The 20,195-nt window shown below is 50.7% G+C and overlaps 1 protein-coding gene across 8 annotated transcripts in view; it reads right to left on the reverse strand.

Annotated features, from left to right (window-relative positions):
- EHMT1 (euchromatic histone lysine methyltransferase 1) overlaps positions 1–20,195 on the reverse strand; it is a 98,958-nt gene that overhangs the window by 11,499 nt on the left and 67,264 nt on the right. For 6 of the 8 annotated variants that reach the window (XM_053962354.1, XM_053962355.1, XM_053962353.1 and 3 more), the window contains 13 exons: positions 18,031–18,174; positions 16,073–16,299; positions 15,274–15,438; positions 14,127–14,209; positions 12,740–12,846; positions 10,679–10,801; positions 8,412–8,513; positions 7,642–7,746; positions 4,645–4,799; positions 3,763–3,930; positions 3,258–3,402; positions 2,279–2,356; positions 890–1,005 (listed from right to left, as the gene is read on the reverse strand). In XM_053962354.1, coding sequence (XP_053818329.1) covers positions 890–1,005; positions 2,279–2,356; positions 3,258–3,402; positions 3,763–3,930; positions 4,645–4,799; positions 7,642–7,746; positions 8,412–8,513; positions 10,679–10,801; positions 12,740–12,846; positions 14,127–14,209; positions 15,274–15,438; positions 16,073–16,299; positions 18,031–18,174 — 1,718 coding nt within the window. The remainder of the gene's footprint in view (positions 1–889; positions 1,006–2,278; positions 2,357–3,257; positions 3,403–3,762; positions 3,931–4,644; positions 4,800–7,641; positions 7,747–8,411; positions 8,514–10,678; positions 10,802–12,739; positions 12,847–14,126; positions 14,210–15,273; positions 15,439–16,072; positions 16,300–18,030; positions 18,175–20,195) is intronic. The other 2 variants (XM_053962359.1, XM_053962358.1) reach the window with 1 other exon arrangement.

Raw genomic sequence — 20,195 nt, forward strand, 5'->3', positions numbered from 1 at the left:
TGGGTTCCCAGCCCTTCCCATCTTTCAGAAAAAAAAAACTTCAGCAAGGCAAAAAATGCAAAAGCAACAGCTCTAGCTGTACAGCTCCTGAAGAAACACCCACGGAGGCACCGGAGCTCGGGAGCTTGGCAGGGAAAACCAGAGAGGTAAAGTTCTGAGGAAACACATCAAGTTCCTTCCTTGCTTATTTTTAACAGTGCAAAATGTCATTGCAACTACAAAGCTTGCAAAAAGAGTGCTGTCAGCACTACAAAGAAATTCTAAAAAGTTGGGGTTTTTTTCCAGTGGGATCCCTTTGAACTTAGTGTAGTGGCAAACTCCTCCATAGCAGAGGTCCAAACCAAAACATTGACATTTTTAGCCAGGCACCAAAATCCCAGCAGTCTAACCTGGAGCAGCAAAGCCAACAGGCATTCAGGTATTCAATTCAGTGGGAATCATGCCAAGAACTTGTAAATTTGAAGCAGCCAAGTCTGGGCACGCTGGCCTGTATTTCTAATCTGGAGTACTGGCTTACAAGATCTGAATTCAGACTCTGCAGCTCTGTTGCTGTCACGTCCTTCTCAGCTCTCCCCCTGAGACACACTTGGGCTGTGCATGCAAACCCACAAGCCATTTGTATGTTTTATGGTCAGCTGATGAAAGAACACTGCAGTTCCCACCTGATGGTGCCATGGGCAGGCTGCAGATATTAACTGAGATGTTAATTGAGCTCATCAACCCACTGCTGCTCCATTCCCACTGGCAGCAGGCAGGAACCCACTTCCATCCCACCAGCCCCAGCTTGCATGCTGGGTTTTGTGGGATTATGGGCAAGCTGAGAGCCAGAAGGCTCATGGGTTTGGGGTTGGTCCTGCCCAGAGCAGCTGTGTTTGCCCCTCCTGCTCACCTGAGGCCGTTCTGCACCACCCGGTTCCTGCAGGTTCTCCAGCACGAGCACGCGTGGTTGCACTCGAAGATCAGGGGGGGCTCAGCCATGTTGAACTCAGGCAGGAGTCGGCCATCCTGAAGGAGAGAACCACCCCAGACTGGGTTATTTGTCTGCTCCTGGGATCCCCAAAACCACAGGCAGAAATTCCCCCCAGGGTAAAAACAGGCCAGAGAACCCCAGGTGAAGTCATGCCCCAAGCTCCCCAAACCCAGCACCAGAGCTCAGGTTCTGCAGTGGTTTTGCTCTACCCTGACAGCAGCACAGTCACCACTGTCACCCACAGCTGGCAAACAGACAGAGAATTTAGATTTTTGCTGCCTGCCATCACCCTACACAGCATTTAAAAAAACCCTCCCAGTGCTGTGCAGAAAACTGGTGTGCATCATCATTATTATTGCCATTTGCTGTGCTGGAGGGGAGAGTGGATGCTTAGTCTGCCTCTGGAATAAAGCCTGAACTTGCAGCGTCCAAGGCCAGCACACCCAAATTCTCTGAATCACACTACCTTCCCAAATAACACTCCCAAAAAAAACCCTACAATTCAATTATTTACCAACATACAGGATTAAGGAAGTGATGGATGTAATTTATCATATTTAACAAATTTGGCTTTTAAGGCTTGAGAGGTGTAATCACCTATTAATGTGTAAATAAAATGGCTACAAAGCCAAGAAAGATGCCAACACTCCCCCTGGGAGAAACCAGCAGAGATTCACAGAACTTCTCATCTTTGTAGCACCTGTCCAAAGATGAATCTCAAAACCTCCCTGGAGGGTTGAAGCATTTACCCAAAACAAACCTGACTTCTGCCAATGTGGCAGTGAAAACATCTTTACTCTGCCTTCATCCAGAAGAATCACAATAAATAAAAGCAGATAAAAAAAATTCTCTTTCTACTCCCCTCCCTTTGTTTACATCTTACAGCACTTTCCACATTGCTCTGAAATGGAAGCTGATTTCATGCTTGGATTATTAAATGCTCCCTATCACATGGGTGTAATTAATGGCTCAGTTGGCACGAGAGGAACACAAATAAATAACACAAGAAGAGCTGCCCTGAGCAGGCAGTTTGGATTATCACATGTCTCAGAGCTGAGACTATAACTTCAGGCATTTTAAGTCAAGAAGAAATGAGCTGGAATTACAGAAGCAGGGAATGGTTTGGGGTGGAAGGGGCCTTAAAGCTCAGCTCATCCCAACCCATTCCATGGGCATGGACATCTCCCACTAGAGCAGGGTTGCTCCAAGCCCTGTCCAAGCTGGCTTTGAGTTGTGCAAGGAACTGAATTAGGTAAAATTCAGCTCCCAGGCCCTGGTGTGAGCCAGGAGGGGGCTGTGTGTCCTCACCTTGTCGTACCAGCAGCGCATGCTGAGCTGGCCACACATGCAGTTACTGGAGGAGCAGTCGTCTATACAGACACAATACTGCAAGAGAAGCAAAGGGTTAATTCCACACCACTCACACAACTGAGACTGCAACTGGTGACTGGGGCAGGAAACCACATGTCCTCCTCTTGCTGCAGCTCCTCGGCCAGAGGGATCACCAGCTTCACCAGTCAGTGGCAGTTCTAGTCCGTTGTTTATTTCTGTGTGCAATGAGCACCCAAGGACTCTGCCTTGCAAGGAAGGATCTCATTCTGAGCCAGCCCCACTGCTCAGGGGAGGGTGTTCCCCTGTTGGAACCCTCCCCCATGCCCTGTGAGCTGTTCTCCACACCTGAGGACAAGGAAAGCTCCAAGGAGGGACCAGAGCTGGGAGATGATGCAGCTGTGCTGTCTCAGTCCTCCCCTGCAGCTTCCCACTCCAGCTGGCTGCTTCCCCAGCATCCCCAAGCCAGCACAGCCCTGCCACCAGGCTGCTGCACAACAGGGACTGGCCCAGGGAAGGTCACTTCAGCCACCTCAGAGCTGTGGCCTCACCCTCACCCTGAACCTCCCCATCTCTGCTTTCCCACCCAGCCCTTCCAGGACTGCAGGATCACAGCCTGGCTCGGCCTGGCTGCTGCAGTCCATGGGAAGGCAGCATGAGGAAGGTCTCACAACAAATCCCTGACTCTGCAGCCTCAGGAGAGAGGACGAGGATAAATGGGAGCCACATCAGCCAGCACCAGATGGCCAATGCTACAGCTGAACACAGAGCTCAGCTTAAGCCTCAAAACTGAAGAAAATCAAAATCCCATCTCCTACAACAAGAGCTGGAGGTGAGGCACTCAGCCTTAGCTGGAATCTGATGGCAATATCAGGACTCAACATTCCCATCTGGAATGCCAAATCTGTTCTGAGGAGCAGTGCAGAGCCCAGAACAGGAAGAAAGCACGATCCCTCACCTGTAAATGAGTGATGTTCCTGTCGATGTCCATCGGGGAGGTGACACAGTTCTGGGACACGTATTTGTAATTGCTGGGACAGGGCTCACTGTCCACGGAATTGACACAGGGAATGGGGATCCTCTCGTAACCCCGGGCAATGTCTCTGTCAGGAGAAAGAATTGTCACAGAAGGAAAGCTCCCCCAGACAAGGGGCCATTCAAATGCCATCCTGGGGCAGAATCACTGCCTTGGAGCACTGAGCACTCAAAGCCATTCAGACTAGAACAGAGCTCATGTTTTCCCACCCTGCCTTACAGATGGCTCTTTGTGCTTGTGAGTATTTCCATTTGGAGGATAAATTTGCAAAGCATGGACTGAATCATGGGCTTAGTTCTTGCTAAGCTCACACTGACCTTCATAGCAGTTTAAGAAGGTATACAATTCTTTCTTAAACCAGGCCCCCAGCTTCCCTGTGCAAGGGCTCCATTTCATGACCCACAAGCAAAGCCAGCCCTATTCTCACCTGCTCACCACCTTCTCTATCTGGGCAGGCTTCTCAGAAGATGATTCTTTGAGAGTCTTGTTCATCTGTAGGGCCACCCAGACCTGAGAGTTAAGGCTGGAGCACTGGAGCGGGGTCTCACCCTCCTTGTTCTTTAAAGTGACATCCGAGCCACGGGAAAGAAAGAGACTGCAAAACAGCAAGGAAGGATAAGGATTCCCCAGGAGAAACCAGGCAAGGGGAAAACAAGCTGAATCACATCCTCCAGCCAGCTCTCGAGGGACGAGGAAGAACCTGTAGTAGTAAATAATCACCTGAGTTTTCTTTATTAAGCATGGTTCAGTGAATCCTTCTGACAGAAGCTCTGGGCACCCATGAGAGCTCTGGGCAAACCTTGCCTTGCTTCAGGTACCTTGTTGGTACCAGCCTAAACTTCAGACAGGCTTGAAACTCTCTCTGGCAGGGAAAGATATGGGGTGGGAAGAGTAGGCTGGAAATGGAAGAGCCCTACAGGAAACTGGTGGTGGACTTGGCCCTTGTTTATACTCACCAGCTTTTGGTGAGAACATGATGGCTTTATTCAGAGCAGGGATGAAGCAAAGGAACAAAGGTAACAGGGCACCTTTTTACCATGCTAGTGGTGGGGAAAAAAAAGCTTTAATCAAGGAAGCCTGACACCTTCCTGCTGGGAAGCCCAGGCTGAGCCCCTCAGACTCCAAAATACACCACATTTTCTGAGCAGCTCTGGCAGCAGCTGGTTCTTCATACCCCCCACCCTGGGAGAAAAACAAGCCCTCCATCCCAATCCTGGGCTGTGTGTAAAGACCAAAGGCATTTCAGAGGCTCTCCTGAGCCTGCCAGGCAGCAGCCAGGGGGGCAGGGAGGGGGGAGCAGAGCACTTACACCACACACTCGTAGCGGTTCTCTCGCGCCGCGATGTGCAGGGGCGAGTCCCCGTGGATGTTCACGGCGTGCAGGTCACACTTGGCTGCCAGCAGGATCTCAGCTATGTCAACACAGCCAGAAAAAGCAGCCCAGTGCAAACAAATGTTTTCCTCCTGGAGGGAAAGAAAACAGAGAGGAGATTGTTTAAAACCCTGTGGCTTTGGGGGCTCCTTCCTCAGCTCTGCACCTGCAGCGTTCAGCGTGTGGCTGCCATCCCCACCCTGCTCTGCCTGGGAATGCCAGGCTGGACAGGGAAACCTCAGAGCAGCCAACCAGGGAGCTCTCACTCCCTCCACCTCTGCACACCAAGGATGGGGAGGCTGAACACAAGGCAATCCATCACCTTCCCTACACACACACAGACAGCTCGTCAGTCTCTGAGCCACAAACCAATCTAGATCAATCCAGGAAAGAGGTGACAGACATGAACAAACATGCTGGAAAAGGCTGGACGCTGAGTTTCCCCAGCCCCAACAGCCAGGAAAGCCACTGTGCTTCCCAGGGCTGCAAAATTAAGGAGAAAAAGAGCACAGCACAAAATTAAGGAGAAAAAGAGCACACAGGGTACGTGAAAGTGCCCAAAAGAGAACCAGGAGCCATGGGGTAGCAATCAATCTGACTCCAGGCATCCCTTAAATACTGTATGTACCCATCTCTCACTAGCAGCACTGGAAATAGCTGAACACTCATCTTTCTGATGGAGATATTTTAAGGGATGATCCCGTTTTCTGTTACACTGCAATTTGCAGCACACGTCGATCCCTTCCCCATGACAGGCTCTAAAGACATCGATGACAACAGTGAAATGATAGTAATGATCACCCAGCTATTCCCTTTTTTCTTCTTTTTAAAGCAAAAACAAAGCTGCTGCTGGAGTGTTTGAGCTGTTACCATGTAACTTAAGGTCCTGCTTTAAATAGGGAGCTGTTGCCACACATGAGGGAGAGGGAGACACTTTTCTACCCAGCTCCTGCTTCCCTTTACAGTATCATCTAGCAAAACCCCATACAATCTACAGAAAACATCCATCCTGTGGGTTGCACCCACATGCTGCAGCTCAGACAGGTCACAGACACCTGGACTGGTCTCTGCCTTGCATTGCTCCTGCCTAAAAAGCAGCATCAGCACAATCAAAGCATTTCTCCCAAAGCAGGATGTTTCCCAGCACGAGTGACATTTGTCCTTAACCACATCCACCAGGACACCCCAGCTGCAGGTCCAGGAAAGATGTGTCACACACACAGCTGTTAAGAGCACAGTTTTCTTTCAAGTAAATTGTTGACTGAGTTGATTTGATGTTCATCATTAATGTGTGATCTTGAAGCTGTGACAGATCAGAGTCTGTTTTGTTCAGAGTCAGCAAGCAGATGTAACAGCCCAAAAAAGCCCCCTCTCACCTTGCCTTGTGTTTTTAGGAACAGGACTGGATCCAGACCTGCCTGGGAACTGGCAACCATCTAAGTGTGCTGTGTTTGGCTGGGATAGAGTTAATATTTCTCCCAGTGGCTGGTGTGGGGCTGTGCTGAACACAGCGGTGGGGACACAGAGATGTCACCTGCTGAGCAGGGCTGACACAGAGCCTGCTCTGCTCCTCGTGCTGCCTCACTGGGGAGGAGACTGGGGGACATGGAAAGCTGGGAAGACACAGCAGGACAGGTGACCATGACCAAAGGGATATTCCAGACCACCTGACATCAGTTCAGGATATAAAGTGGGGAAAGAAGGAGGAAGGGGGATGTTTGGAGTGATGGTTTTTGTCTTCCCAGGTCACTGTTCCATGGGTGGGGCCGTGCTCTCCTGCAGGTGCTGAACACCTGCCCAACCAGGGGAAGCAGGGAATGAATTCCCTGTTTTGTTCTGCTTGTGTGCCTTTGGCTTTTCCATTCAACTGTATCTCAACCCACGAGTCTTTTTCTACCTTTTACCCTTCTGATTCTCTCCCCACTGGTGGGGGAGTGAGCAAGGGGCTGTGAGGGGCTTGGTGCCTGGCTGGGGTTAGACCACACAATCACAGAAACACATAGGGGTTTGATTTGGTTTGGTTTGGAAGAGACCTCAAAGCTCATCCAGTGCCACCCCCTGCCAGGGACAGGGACACCTTCCACTATTCCCAGGTTGCTCTAAACCTTGTCCAACCTGGCCCTGGACACTTCCAGGAATGGGGTGAGACTCCTCACTTCAAAATCCTTAAAGACTTCAAGAAAAAAAAAGAGAAACATAGTATAAGGAAAATGGGAGCAGTGCTGATACAATGACTCCCCTGAAGAAGGCTGGGAAAAAAGCAGAGAGTATCTCTTTGTATCTTCTCTATTTCCCTGAAATCCCTGGGAAAGCACCTGGCACAGCCCCACAGGCAGCGCTGGGGGTCCCACGGAGCTCCCAGGGACTCAAGCACTGAGTTCATCCCACTGGAGCAGGATTTAGGGAGGTGAAGGGCAGCTGCAGCCTGAGCTGCCAGCCTGGCCATGCTCTGGACACATCAGAGCTTTGTACCAGTGATGCCCAGGAAAAGCCAGGCTTTGATAGCTGCTGGTAGAGTGCTCAGCCCATCCAGAAACACAAATACGAGCTCATTCCCCTCAGAAGGCACACACGGTGCCCCTAACCCACACCCAGAGTCACTGGCCTGGGACAAACACAGAGCTGGTAAGTCTGGACTGAAGGGGATCTGCCTGGTGCAGTGTCCAGTGGCAGCACAGTGGGATGGGAACCAGGGAGGCTCAGCTGAGTCCAACCTGAGGATTCCACACATTCCTTATAGGCTGTGACAGAGCAGCTGGAGGGACTGCACATCCCACAAGCTGCCAAACTTCTGCTCAGAATGCAGGAAAACCCTCTCACCAGACACTTCTCACTCACACTGTGGCAAGGGACTGAGCCCAAAACCTGTCACTTGGCACGTCTGGGGTATAACAGAGACTGCAGTTTCTGCAGGAGGATCCAGGGGAGCCTTACGTTGTCACGGATGTTGATGTCCGAGCCCTTGGCCAGCAGCAGCTTCACCAGCTCGATGTGCTTGTACTCCGTGGCCCAGATCATCGGTGTCCAGCCACCATCATCCTGGGCAGGGACAGCAGAAAACATCCATCATCCAGGGTGACACACAGCACACACACAGCCTCCTGCTGGCCCCCACACAGCCCTGCCCTCCCCCTGTCTGCCTGCACTGCTGCAGGTCCCTCAGGTGCTGCGGAGCCCAGCGTGGCCGGGAGCAGCACACCTGAGCCTGGAGCTTACTCCAGCTCAGCAGGCTGGCACTGCATCTCCAGCTTGTTCAAGAGCACTGACTGTCCAGAAGGCACAAGGAACACCCAGGGAGTGTAAGAGATCCTACAGAAACCCCCTGAGAAGCCTGGGGGACCTGCCCTTGCCCCAGGTGCTATCTCACCCCACAGCAATGGGCAAACCCCACAGTGACAAGTGCCAGGCTCAGCCCATCCCACACCATGGTCCATGATCCCCCCAGCAGGAAAAGCTCAGAGATACCCTGGAGCAACAGGCTCCACAGCAAATTCAAGGCCAAGGAGAGACTGCAAATCAAGGGGAGCTTCCCTGAGGTCAGTGAGGGATCACCCTCCCTGGCAGACAGGGAATTGTCACCCTGTGGTGATTTGGGGGTGCCCCCCAGCAGCAGGACTGTACCTGAGTGAGCACTGGGCAGACAGCACAGTGCTGAGGGAGTCCCTGACCTGGGCAAGCAGCTCCTGCCCCAGGGAAGGCCTCACCTGGCAGTTGACATCCATCTTCCCGTTGGAGAGCAGGTACTGCACCACGTCGTAGTGCCCCTTCTTGGCTGCCAAGTGCAGACACGTGGAGCCCTCAGCATCCTGCACACAACCACAGAACAAACCCTCAGGGATGCTCAGGAGCAGCAGAGAAGTTCCCAGATGGAGCAGAGAACTCCAAAAGTCTCCATCCCACTGCCAGGAGGGCAGAGAGCAGGAGCCAGAGCCAGCACTAAGCAGAGTTTGGGAGCTTTACACCAAAGAGGTGCCACCCTGCAGAGAAGGAAAGGGCTTTGCAAAGCCTGGGGAAGGTACCAGCCCCATACCTTGGCAGTGATGCCCATCTTCTCCAACAGCCCCTTTCCCACTCCTCTCCATTTGCTGGAGAGCCAAAGGGAAGCAAAAATCCCTTACACAGGCAAAGTTTGCACTTTACATCAGAAAATCACTTTGTCTCAAGTTGAAATGCTCCATTTCTCCAGGGTTTTTACTGGGTTTTGTTAGCCCAAGACCTTATCCCAGCACCTGGCAGCAGGTCCAGGGCTGTGGTGTCTCTATCCAGAGAAACCAGGTCCCCAACCTGCCCACAGCTATCTGCACAGACAGGAGATAAAAAAACAACCCCAAAGGTTGAAAGGAAAAATGCCTCTGGGAGCTGGGAATGCAAGGCCTGGAGGAGATGGGCAGGCTGTGAGTCATGATGGAGAGGAGATGCTCCCACCCTCACACCAAAGATCTCTCTGGCAGCAACCTGACTTTTATCAGACATTTATATCCCAAGAGCTTAGCACAGAGCAAGGCCCAGAGAGCAGGAAATAAGGAGGAGGAAATGAAAGACTGAAAATGAAATGACTCCCTCCAGCTAAATCCCTAGGAGCAACGCTGGAGGTGAGAGCTTTGGGGTGGAGCTGATGAGATGCAGGGTGAGAGAGCAACTCTCTGAGCAAGGAGGGGACATCTCAGGTCAGGGATTGCACCATGAGGGCTCCTTGGGACACAGAAAGAGCTTCTGCACCCCCATATGTGCCTGCTCCAGCTGAATAATTCCACAGCTTTCCCCTTGGATGGGCAAGAACCAAGTGCAGCTCCTCAGCCCTGGGAGAGCAGGCAAATTTTACTGAAAAGTTTCTTCAGGTTTTGAGTGGGGCTTTTCCATGCTGCTAACAGGACCAACAGCTTCACCCTGGGGGCTGGGGAGCCTCCACCCAGCTCCCTGCCCTGCAGTCCCAGGGCTCTGCACACACCTGCCCCAGCTAAGGGCTGGAGCAGCTTCCAAACCAAAGCTGCTGCTTTCAGAGGCCTGAGCTGCTGCAAGAAACTAATTAGCATCATAAACTAGCCTAGACCTCAGATGTGATCTGAGGCTTCTAATTTGCTTTTGCAAGCTCAGAATTTATCTCCTTCCCTTGACCTGCAGAAACACAAACTCCCCTCTTTTCTCTCCCACAAGAATAAATCAGGTGAGAGATGTCTGGGCTGCTCCAGGGTACCTGGGACAGTGGCCAGCAGAAGCCACATGTGCCTGTCCTGTCCTTTCCCCTTCCCAGCTCAGAACCAGCCTCCCAAGGATCCATTTAGGGCCTGGATTGGGCAGCACCTGATACCTTGTGCACTGCTGCCAGTTCCTTCCCAAACCCAGCCAGGAGCAGCACGTTGTGACAATCATGGGGAGGCTTCCTGTGCTCCAAACAGCATCTGATTTATGGCACTAATAAATGATCTGTGTATTTTCCAAGATTGCAAAGCAACCAGAGCATGCTAAAGGCAAAGAGACAGCTGCATTTCATTGTTTTGGCTTAAATTAAGGGGTAGAGTTTAAAGATGGGGTTCAATTTTGCCACTGCAGCATGACTGCAAGAATCCACACATCAGTCCTTTGGAAAGGGAAGCTTCCTCTGTCATTTTTCCTGGCTTGGCAAGCACCTAATTACCAGCCTATTTTAAAACATCACCCTAAAACTCTCATTATTAGAGTCTACAGAGAAGGGAACTCTGAAATCCAGCTCCACTGCAGTGGATTTGTGACATTAAGATCTATGAAATCAAATCCCCATGACATTTGGTGCCACAAACTAGAGGGACAAGTGGCAACACTTGCCCCAAACAGCTCATGGCCAGCAGAAAAACGAGATTATGACAGCTCCAGCCTTCATTCCAGACAAACCAGTTCATTTCTCCTCAGCCCGGGCACCTCCACCCAAAACTTCATGGAAGAAATGTTGGACAGAGGCTTCCTCAGGAGAAAAAAGGAAGGAATAAACTGCTACCTTGGGATCTACTAGTGCTCCAGCCTTGATCAGGTATTTCACAGTTTCCAGGTGGTTGTTTTCTGCTGCTTCCATCAGCGGGGTCCTCTGGTCCTCAGAGCAGGTGTCAATGTTAGCACCAGCCTGTGGGGAGGCCAGGGCAAGGACAAGGACAATTAGCAGAGGAAGGATGTGGGAGTAGAGATTCAATAACCAGATCTTCTCCTGAAATTCAGCCATATTAAGCAGGAGGAAAAAAGAATAAAAAAGAAGAAAGAGAATGAGGAAAGAAGGCAGTGCAAGTCCACCTGCTCTGGAAACAGCACACACTGCCTGCCCCCTCTCCTGCCTTCCCCAGCCAGGAAGGAACTGTAAGGAAGCCAACAGCTGGTATTAAGTAACTCCTGTTATTACCAGATTTTGTACTCCTACTTTCTAGATATTGTTTGTGTAACAATTTGGAAAAGTCAGCCTCCTCCTTTTTCCAGCAGCTTTGTTTTCCCTGGTCTATCATTTAGCCTACAACAACCAGCTCTTCTCAATGTCACAAGCAGTAGGAACAACTTGCTGATGGCAACAGAGGCAGGAGCTGTTAAAAATATCCTGGGGATTGGCTAAATATTCCTGTGGAAGTCAATGGCACCACTTCCACAGAGGTCTCTGAGCATCTGTTCAGTTCTACCCAGAGTGCCTCCAACCAACACCTCACGCCTTTCCAAACCGTGGCTATGTCCGGTTTGGGCTGAGCTCAGGAACCACCCAAAACTTAAACCCAAAACGTCTCAGACACGCAGCTCTTGGCAGGGGAGTGTGTGTGAGGCTCACACCTGTTCACAGCAGCTGACTCAGGTTCACCTGGCACAAGGAGCTGTTTTCAGGTGCCTCCCACTGAATTCCTTTGGTTTGACTCTTCCCCCCAGCCAGAGCTATTTGAACCAGGGCAGAGGAGGCATTTCAAGTGGAACAAGCTGGGGCCATTCCCAGCCAAACACTGGGCTGCTGCAGAAGCCAGACCTCAGGGAGAGACAAGATGAAGCACTTTGGAAACAAACCAACCCTACTGATAATTAAATTGTTTGTGATATCTCACAAGTTTTGCTCCTTTTCCTCATTCCACTGTCTTCACAGGCAGTAATTTCAGTGAGAGCAGCCAGGAAGGTCCATTGCTGCCTTCAAACAGTACCTGAAAGCCTCCAATTCCAGGTGCTGAAATGCACCAGCCCAGCAAGATCATTTCCAAGGGCCAGTCACTGCTGCCTTCTCAGCAGCCCTTTAAGGTTTCCCAATCCCACAGCATAAACAAAACACACTTCCAGACCAGGTACACCAGTACTAAAAAAAAAAAAAAAAAACCAAAAAAAAAAACAAAACAAAACAAAAAAAAACCCACCTAGAACTTTTTAAATACTTCCTTTTCTTCTTCACATTGTTTTGGAGCAGGCTCAACAACATCCCTACAGCATTGACCATCTTCCCTCAGTTAGAATTCAAATCTCAGACAACAAACCAAACTTGCATCTTCCCTTCACTTCTTTCCACGTGTGAGACATTTGTGCTGCAGAGGAAAATCCTGCAGGAGCTCCTCAGGTTTTGACAGAAAGGAAGACAGGGCCTGGCAGCTTCCAGGCTCCAGAGCCTCACTGCCCTCATCACCAAGAGCAACCTGGCTTGGAGATCAAAACCAAGAGCTTGGAGATCTCCTGCAGCCTGGTAGCACATCTGGCAGTGCATCAGGCTGTGCTGGCACATCTGGCAGTGCATCAGGCTGTGCTGGCACATCTGGCAGTGCATCAGGCTGTGCTGGCACATCTGGCAGTGCCCAGCTCTGGCTGTGCTTAGGCACAGATCCCCACCTGCCCCACAGTGCCCTGCATCCAATCTTCCTCTGCTCCTTGTCTGGAGAACAGCCAGCAGGACAATTCCAGTTGTGCCCTCCTGTTACTCTGCCCCACTCCTCCCTCAGCAAACCCTGGGACTGAGGAGATTTTTTACAGGAGGGATTGTCCACTGCTGATTTCCATGTGGGGCATACCAAAGCCCACAGAAAATGGTTTGTACAGAGGGCTGGAAGTGCAGACAGACCTGAATGAGCATGTGGCAGATGTCCACGTGGCCAGACTCAGCAGCAGCATGGAGAGGGGTTCTCTTACTCTGATGCTCCATTTTAAAATTAGGGTCAATTCCATCCACTGCAAAACAGAGCAGAGACGCTTTCAAACAGAGTTCAGAGACTGAAGTGTAACAGGAGAATCATGTCTCAGCCAAAGGCTTTTAAAGGATGGGTTCCCAGCCCATCCTCAGCCCTGCTCACGTCTCACTGCACATTTCACCAGAAAGCTCTCAGGGCAGTCCCCTGCACATTCAATATGCAACAGCCCTCAAACCCAGAGCTTAGAAACACCATGAAATTCAATACCTTTTTAAGGCATTACTATCTCTCCAAAGGCCACATCCCTCAGCTTCACAACTCATCTCAAAACCAACAAACACCACACGAGGATAAAAAGAGAAAAATTGCTGCTTGGTTTAAAGCAACCCAGAAATTGGGAACAACACAGAGTTTGTAGCCCCTGGGCTCTGTCTCACCACTGTTAAATGAAATTAAAATTAGTGATCCTTTTTGCACCTCTGCAAATACAGAGCTGCAACATGGATGGAATTTCTCCACACAGGCTCAGGATCTGGCCAGAGATTCTCACAGCTGTGCAGAGACTGACAGATGATGCTGACAGCCAGACAAAGATGTCTGGGCATGATAACATGTTGTGTATGATGAGGCTGTAGTTAAATATCAATGAATAACATTTCTGTGCTATTGAAAACAGGAACAATGGAGCAAACACTTGCTAGACAAAAAAAAAAAAAAAAAAAAAAAAAAAGAAGGAACTGATAAAGGGCAAGAACAGAGAGCGTCCAAAAAAGTACAGCAAAGTACTGGAGTGAAAAGGAAACATCCTGAGGAAACATTGTGTCCTTCAGAGGGGGAAATTCCTGGGGAATATTGGATGCTAAAAACAAGCTCAGCAGCTCAAAGGTATCTAGTGATAGGCACCTCTGTAGCCCAAAACAAACCCCATGGTTGAAGGCTCTTCCCTTTTGCTTTCTTGCTGATAGGTCTTGGCTTAAACTGAATTCTATTAAATCTATTCCCTCTCCACTGGATGCAAATAGGTACCCCAGGCATGGAGAGGGAATGGGGAAAACCACATGGAGGTCATTGTGAGGACACAACCAGCTGCTCTGGATAAACCACGCTCAGATGCAGACACAAGTGGGGAACAGTGCACTTTTCCCAGAGAGATGAAGCCTTCCCAACGACACATCCCCCACAGGAGCCTCTGCTCCGAGCGCCTCCCCAGGGGCACTGGGAAGATGACGTGGTGCCATGCTGGGAAGTGGCCGCTGGCACTGCCTGGCAGGAGCTGGGAGTGCTGCCAGACAGGCCCTGGCCTGGGCAGGAGGCACCTACCCAGCATCAGCAGGACCTTCTGCAGCTCCCCTTGCCTGGCAGAGAAGTACAGCTGCTTCGGGTGGAACCGCAGCTTCTTGGGCCTGCAGGAGCGGGGAGAGAGCGGAATTAATGCCCAGGGAAGAACGGGAATGTCACCCCTCACTGCCACCCCTGGGCCTGACAAGTTCTGGGCTCATTCCCCAGCGTGGGCAGCAGGGCTGGGGGAGCTCTGCCCCTCTGCCCCTGTGCTCAGCTGAGACCCCACCTGCAGAGCTGCCTCCAAATCCGGGCTCCCCAACACGGGGAGGACGTGGAGCTCTGGAGTGAGTCCAGAGAGGCCACGGAGCTGCTCCCAGGGCTGGAGCCCCTCTGCTCTGGAGCCAGGCTGGGAGAGCTGGGGGTGCTCACCCAGAGGAAGGAAGGCTCCAGGGAGAGCTCAGAGCCCCTTCCAGGGCCTAAAGAGGGTACAACAAAGCAGGAGAGGGACTGGGGACAAGGGATGGAGGGACAGGACACAGGGAATGGCTTCAAACTGAAAGACAGGAAATTTAGGATTAAATATATGAAAGAAATCCCTCCTTGGGAGGGTGGGCAGGCCTGGCACAGGGTGCCCAGAGAAACTGTGGCTGCCCCTGGATCCCTGGAAGTGTCCAAGGCCAGGTTGGACAGGGCTGGGAGCAGCCTGGGACAGTGGGAGGTGTCCCTGCCATGGCAGGACTGGGACTGGATGAGTTTTAAGGTCCCTTCCACCAACCCAAACCTTCTGTGGTTCTCTGATACAGCTCCAGAGTACAGCTCCAGAAAAACAAGTCTCCAGAAGGAGGCTTTAAAACTTCCAGCTCCAGCCTCAGGCAGTCCTGTTCCAGTGAGGGCTGCATCTGTTCAGTGCTGCTCAGCAACAGATTCTGGGTCTCACTACTGTGAACAGGAGCTCCCAGAAGTTACAGCTGCAGCTGAAGAGGCAGTGGAAAACTAAATCCTCCAGAGAAATCAATAAGACATTTAGAGCTGTGACAGTTCTCCCAAATCTGTTGGGGATGACTAATGAGTGAAGTGAAGAAAAAAAGCTCTGAGTCGGACCAAAATCCAGAAAAGCTAAATCTCCTTTTCTCTAGGCTAAGCAACTTGGCTGGGAACTGGAGTGACCCAATGGTCTTTTTCTTACTTTTCAGAGTCCAGGGCAATCAGGGCACTTTCCAGAGTTTCTTTCACTGGTCCCTGGGTCAAGCTAGTAGTAGGCTTTGGAAAAACTGAAGACCCAGGGATGTCAAACCCTTCAGCAGCTGAACTTTCTGGTTTGTCTTCCTCTGACAACCTCGTCCCAGTGCCACTGAAGAGGAAAAATGAGAGACAGCCAAAGCACAACCATTAAAAATACACAACAATGTATCTCTTATGCCAAAAAAGAAAAGCAAATGCATTTTAAACACAGATAAGTGTAACTGAAATCGAAACCCAGACCAATACATTTTACAGCTTTTTCGGTAAGAACTTGCCCAGAAAGGAATTGCACTGCCCTCTGACTACATCTTGATGTACTCCGTGCTACAGGAGACCCAGGCACATGGGGCAAGTCTTAAAGCCACCTAAACAAGGCCATGTGGGATGGGAAGTCAGAGCAGAGCTCAACACAGGGCTGGTTTGATTTGTGTTTTCCTCCTCTCATGGGTGTGAGTCAGGAGCTGCAGGTGGGAATGGCTGTCACTTTGCAAACCTGATAATATCAACTAATTCCACTATTACTCCATTCCTAATAAGAGGAAGGAATGGTTTAACTCCTGAACCCCCCAACCTCCAGAGCCTCTGCCTCAGCTCTGGGGCAGCGAGTGACCCAAGACACCCCTGCAGATTCCTGCAGCTGAGCCAGCCCAGGCAGCACCCAGCTCATCAGGAGGAGCCCAACCATTCAAACCAAAGCCTGCTCTGGCAGGAGGCTTGAGATCCCGCCGTGCTCCCGAGCTCACCTCCCCGTCGTGGTGTCGGCCCTGCCCTCCACAGCCGCGGGTTTCTGCTGCTCGTAGCTCAGGGACACCGTGGAGGTGGTGTCAGCCTTGGCTATTGTCACCTCCTTGGCCTTGGAGGCCTCCTCCCCGCAGTGAGGGCAGTAGCTGGTGTCGTTCACCTGCGAGGCACAGCTCTTGTGGAAGCGGTGGGAGATGCTGCTCTCGGGCTGACACTCCATGAAAGTGCCCTTAAAAAACCACAGAGAAGGAATTCAGCCCCTGCTCGGCTCGTGCCTTGCCCCTTCACATGCTCCATGCCACTCCTCTCACCACCTCTCTCGGCCCTGCTGCGTCCAGTACAGTAAAGCAAGCACTGCCACTTCTTTAGAAGAGAACAAAACCAAGGTAAAGGGGGAAAAACTCACTTGGTTAAGGACTGCAAAGCAAGATTTTGAATTGTGCTTAGGAAACAGAACAAAGAAGTCCCGATTTCCAGCTCTTCCCTCTAACGCTTGAAGTTCTCGCTTGTGTCTCTAGAAGTGCCAGTGCACTGTAAGGACGCCCCCAAAACTGGAAAAGAAACCTTCAGACCTGTGCTGAGCCAGCATTAAAACTACCTGAAACAGCTTACACAAACCATTCAAGAACCTGCATGAATCTGTCATTGATCCCACTATTATGTGGCTCATAATATGTGACTCTTCTGCCTGGACCAGCCTAATTAACCCAAACAAGCTCACTGCTCATGCGACAAACAGGCAATTCCTCTTAAAATTATTTTCCCTTTCTAGCAAAGTCCCTGCAACTGCTGTGCAGGACCCCAGAACTCCCTGCCTGTGGTGTCAGTGCTGCCTGAAGCCCTGCTGTGCTCTGGGTTGGTGATGGTGGCACAGACAAACACTGCAGGTTCACCTCTGTGCACCAGCACACAGCACTGAGAGATGGAAGAGAGTGCAAGGAAAGGCCAGCCAAACCCCCTCTTCTCCTGAATCCAGTCTTCCCAAGCAATCTAATTAACTCTATTTCAGCTTTGCAAATGCCTTGAAGGGTTTTGAGGATTTTATCTTCTAAATGATCTTTGACTCAGCAAGAAAACCCAGGATGGCTCCACTTACTACAATAATGCTTGAGACAACTGCAGCATCTTCCCTTGAGTCATCTTGAAAAATACCAGCATCACACAATTAAGCCTCATCATCACTCCATGAGGCCTCAGTTGGTGCCTTTCAGCTTTATCCACAGGGAAAGCAGGACACTGACCACTAAAGGACTGCACCAAGTCCCTTAAAAGCCTCACTGGCACAGGTGGAAGAAGCAGCAGGAGATCACAGAGTGGTTTGTGTTGGAAGGAACCTTAAATCTCATCTGGTTCCACCCCCCTGCCATGGGCAGGGACACCTTCCACTGTCCCAGGCTGCTCCAAGCCCCATCCAACCTGGCCCTGGGCACTGCCAAGGATCCAGGAGCAGCCACAGCTGCTCTGGGCACCCTGTGCCAGGGCCTGCCCACCCTCAGATGGGAGAATTCCTTCCTAATATTTAATCTTTCTAATATCTAACCTATTTGAGATCTCCAACACTGCCTTGGTCCAGTGCCATCACTCAGGTTCCCCATCCTGAGGGAACACAGAAGTGGGGGCACAGGTTCCTTTACAAACCAAGCTAAGACTTTTTTTGGACGTGATTGATCTGTACACAAAGAAAAACAACAACCCTTGTTCCAAAGAAATTCCAAAGGCAAGACTTCCAGCATGTGAAATCCCTTTGGTAACAAACCCCTTGAGGGTCTCCAGGAAGATAAAGGTGATGATTTCAGCTGCCCTCACACACATTCCTATTGAAAACACCTCCTGATGTGCTGTGGAACGAGGTGGGGCTGATGCCAGGAAGTCAGGACACCCCTTTAGGGACAATCTCCACCTTCAGCTTCCAGCTGTTGCAACAGGTACCCCCTTCCCTAGATTGAGAGCACGAACTTACTGCAGTGCAAAAGTATCCACAGCCAGGGCAACACTGGTGTTTCACCATCCTCCCTCTATGGTCCTCACACAGCACCAAAAGCTGGACTTTGTTAGACGGGCGCATCAGTTCATACTTAACCACACTGTTTGTGCATCGGCCCAGCTGGAACAGGAGAAATTAAAGGAAATGAAATTACTGCAGACCACAACACTCCCTGTGCTTGTGCAGAGGAAGATTTTGCACACTGCCTCGAGGAGCCCTGGCTTTTTCACAGGAATTCAGCTGTGTGCCAGAGAGCATTAGCAGTGCAGCAGGAAGCTGTGAAAGCTGCTCTCAGGAAGGAATGCATCATTTACTAACTAACATGCATGTGCACCCCGAGTCATTTGTTCCTTGCAACAACAACAACAAAGTCATAACTGGAAATAGGCAACAGCCAAGCAGCAGAAGGGGCAGTCCCAGGGGCCTGACTCACACAACACACACTCTCCTCTTGCCAGGAAGAGCGGGTGTCAGTGACCAAGAGAAGGAGACCATACGCACTAAATCTTGTTACTGCTCAAAACTCCCAGTCACAGGAAGATAAAGGGAAAAATAATTGCTCCTCATTGCCAGCGAAGTTATCGTCTGTACCAGTTCCAGCACTGGCCCCTGCCCAGACCACAGGGATGAAGAGCCAGGCTTTCATTAGAGCTCAGCTAAAGTCATGCTTGGAGCAGGTTTTCCCAAGGATTTCACCAATCTGCAGCTCTGGGCTTAAAAATCAGAGGATCACAGAATCATGGAACGGTTTGGGTTGGAAGGGACCTTAAAGCCACCCCTGCCATGGCAGGGACACCTCCCACTGTCCCAGGCTGCTCCCAGCCCTGTCCAGCCTGGCCTTGGGCACTGCCAGGGATCCAGGGGCAGCCACAGCTGCTCTGGGCACCCTGTGCCAGGGCCTGCCCACCCTCCCAGGGAAAAATTTCTTCCCAATCTTCACCTGTCCTCCTTCAGCTTGAAGCCATCCCCCTTTTCCTATCATTCCATGCTTTCTCGTGCTCCACCTTGTCCTTTTACTGGCAGCAGGTTCCAGAATTGGGGTTCCCTGTCCCCAGCCATTGTTCCTTGCTCTGCTGCACCAAGAGGGAGCAGCACCTCTTACAGCCACCATTGTCCCAGCCCAGCTGTCACCTGCCAGCATGACACGACACTCTTTGTGTCTGTTTCAAGCTCCCCTTGATAACAGTCTTGCTTTCCCCAAATACCTGGCAAAGGAGATTTATAAACTAGGAATATCAAGGTGAAATGCTGCTCCAAGGAAGGGTCCCTTGGAGGGAAGGTGGAGAATTTATTGTGCTCATGACAGTCAGTCAGGGATTCAGTGCCACAGACTGTCCCTCTGCTCCAGCCAAGGATTTGCTGCTTTCTCTCAACAAAACTAAACTTTCTCTCTGATTTTTTTTAAATTCCACTCCTGTAGACGCAACACCCCTGTGTGAAAAGAGAATGGATTTTAACCTAGGCCCATCATCCACCCCAGCATCTCCAGCTCAGCTTTCCCAAATTCTAGCTGCAAAGACTTTTGTGGCTGGGACCCCTTGGCCAGACTGATCCCTGTCACCACCCCGAGCCCAGGGGCTGCAGGGTTGGCACAAGGGGACCGTGGCTCTTTTCCTGAGGAGGAATTTTACTGAGGTGAGGAAATTCCATTGACATATGGAAAGCTGCATTACCCATGTGAGGAAGACCCTGCACTGTTATGCCACACTTTATTATTTGTTAGAAACTCTAAAACAAGTTCAACATGATTAATTGCTATTTTCCAACCATTAGAGAGTGCAGCAGGGTGCTCAGAGCTATTTATAACACTCTCCAAGGACATGACAGTCTGGAAAAGCCACTATTCACACATATAATATTCCTGTAACATCTCTGAGTCACTTATCCCATTATCAAAAAGAATCCAACATAAAGCATGGCCTTTGCTGTTCTTCCCTGTGATTTATCCAGGGACAGAACTGTCAATTCACCATAGCCAGGAGCAGGAATTCTTTCACACACCTTGTGTTTGTTTAGAAACCCTGCCCCCCCCCCCCCATGATGAGTCTCCCAGGACATTTTCTCTTTAATGAATCAATTTTGCCATTCTTTGGAAATCCCTCTCTCTACAGGTACCAGCACATACTAAGAGAAGCAGAGCT

This window comes from Vidua chalybeata, chromosome 21 (assembly GCF_026979565.1).
Source record: "Vidua chalybeata isolate OUT-0048 chromosome 21, bVidCha1 merged haplotype, whole genome shotgun sequence".
Taxonomy (NCBI): Eukaryota; Metazoa; Chordata; class Aves; order Passeriformes; family Viduidae; genus Vidua; species Vidua chalybeata.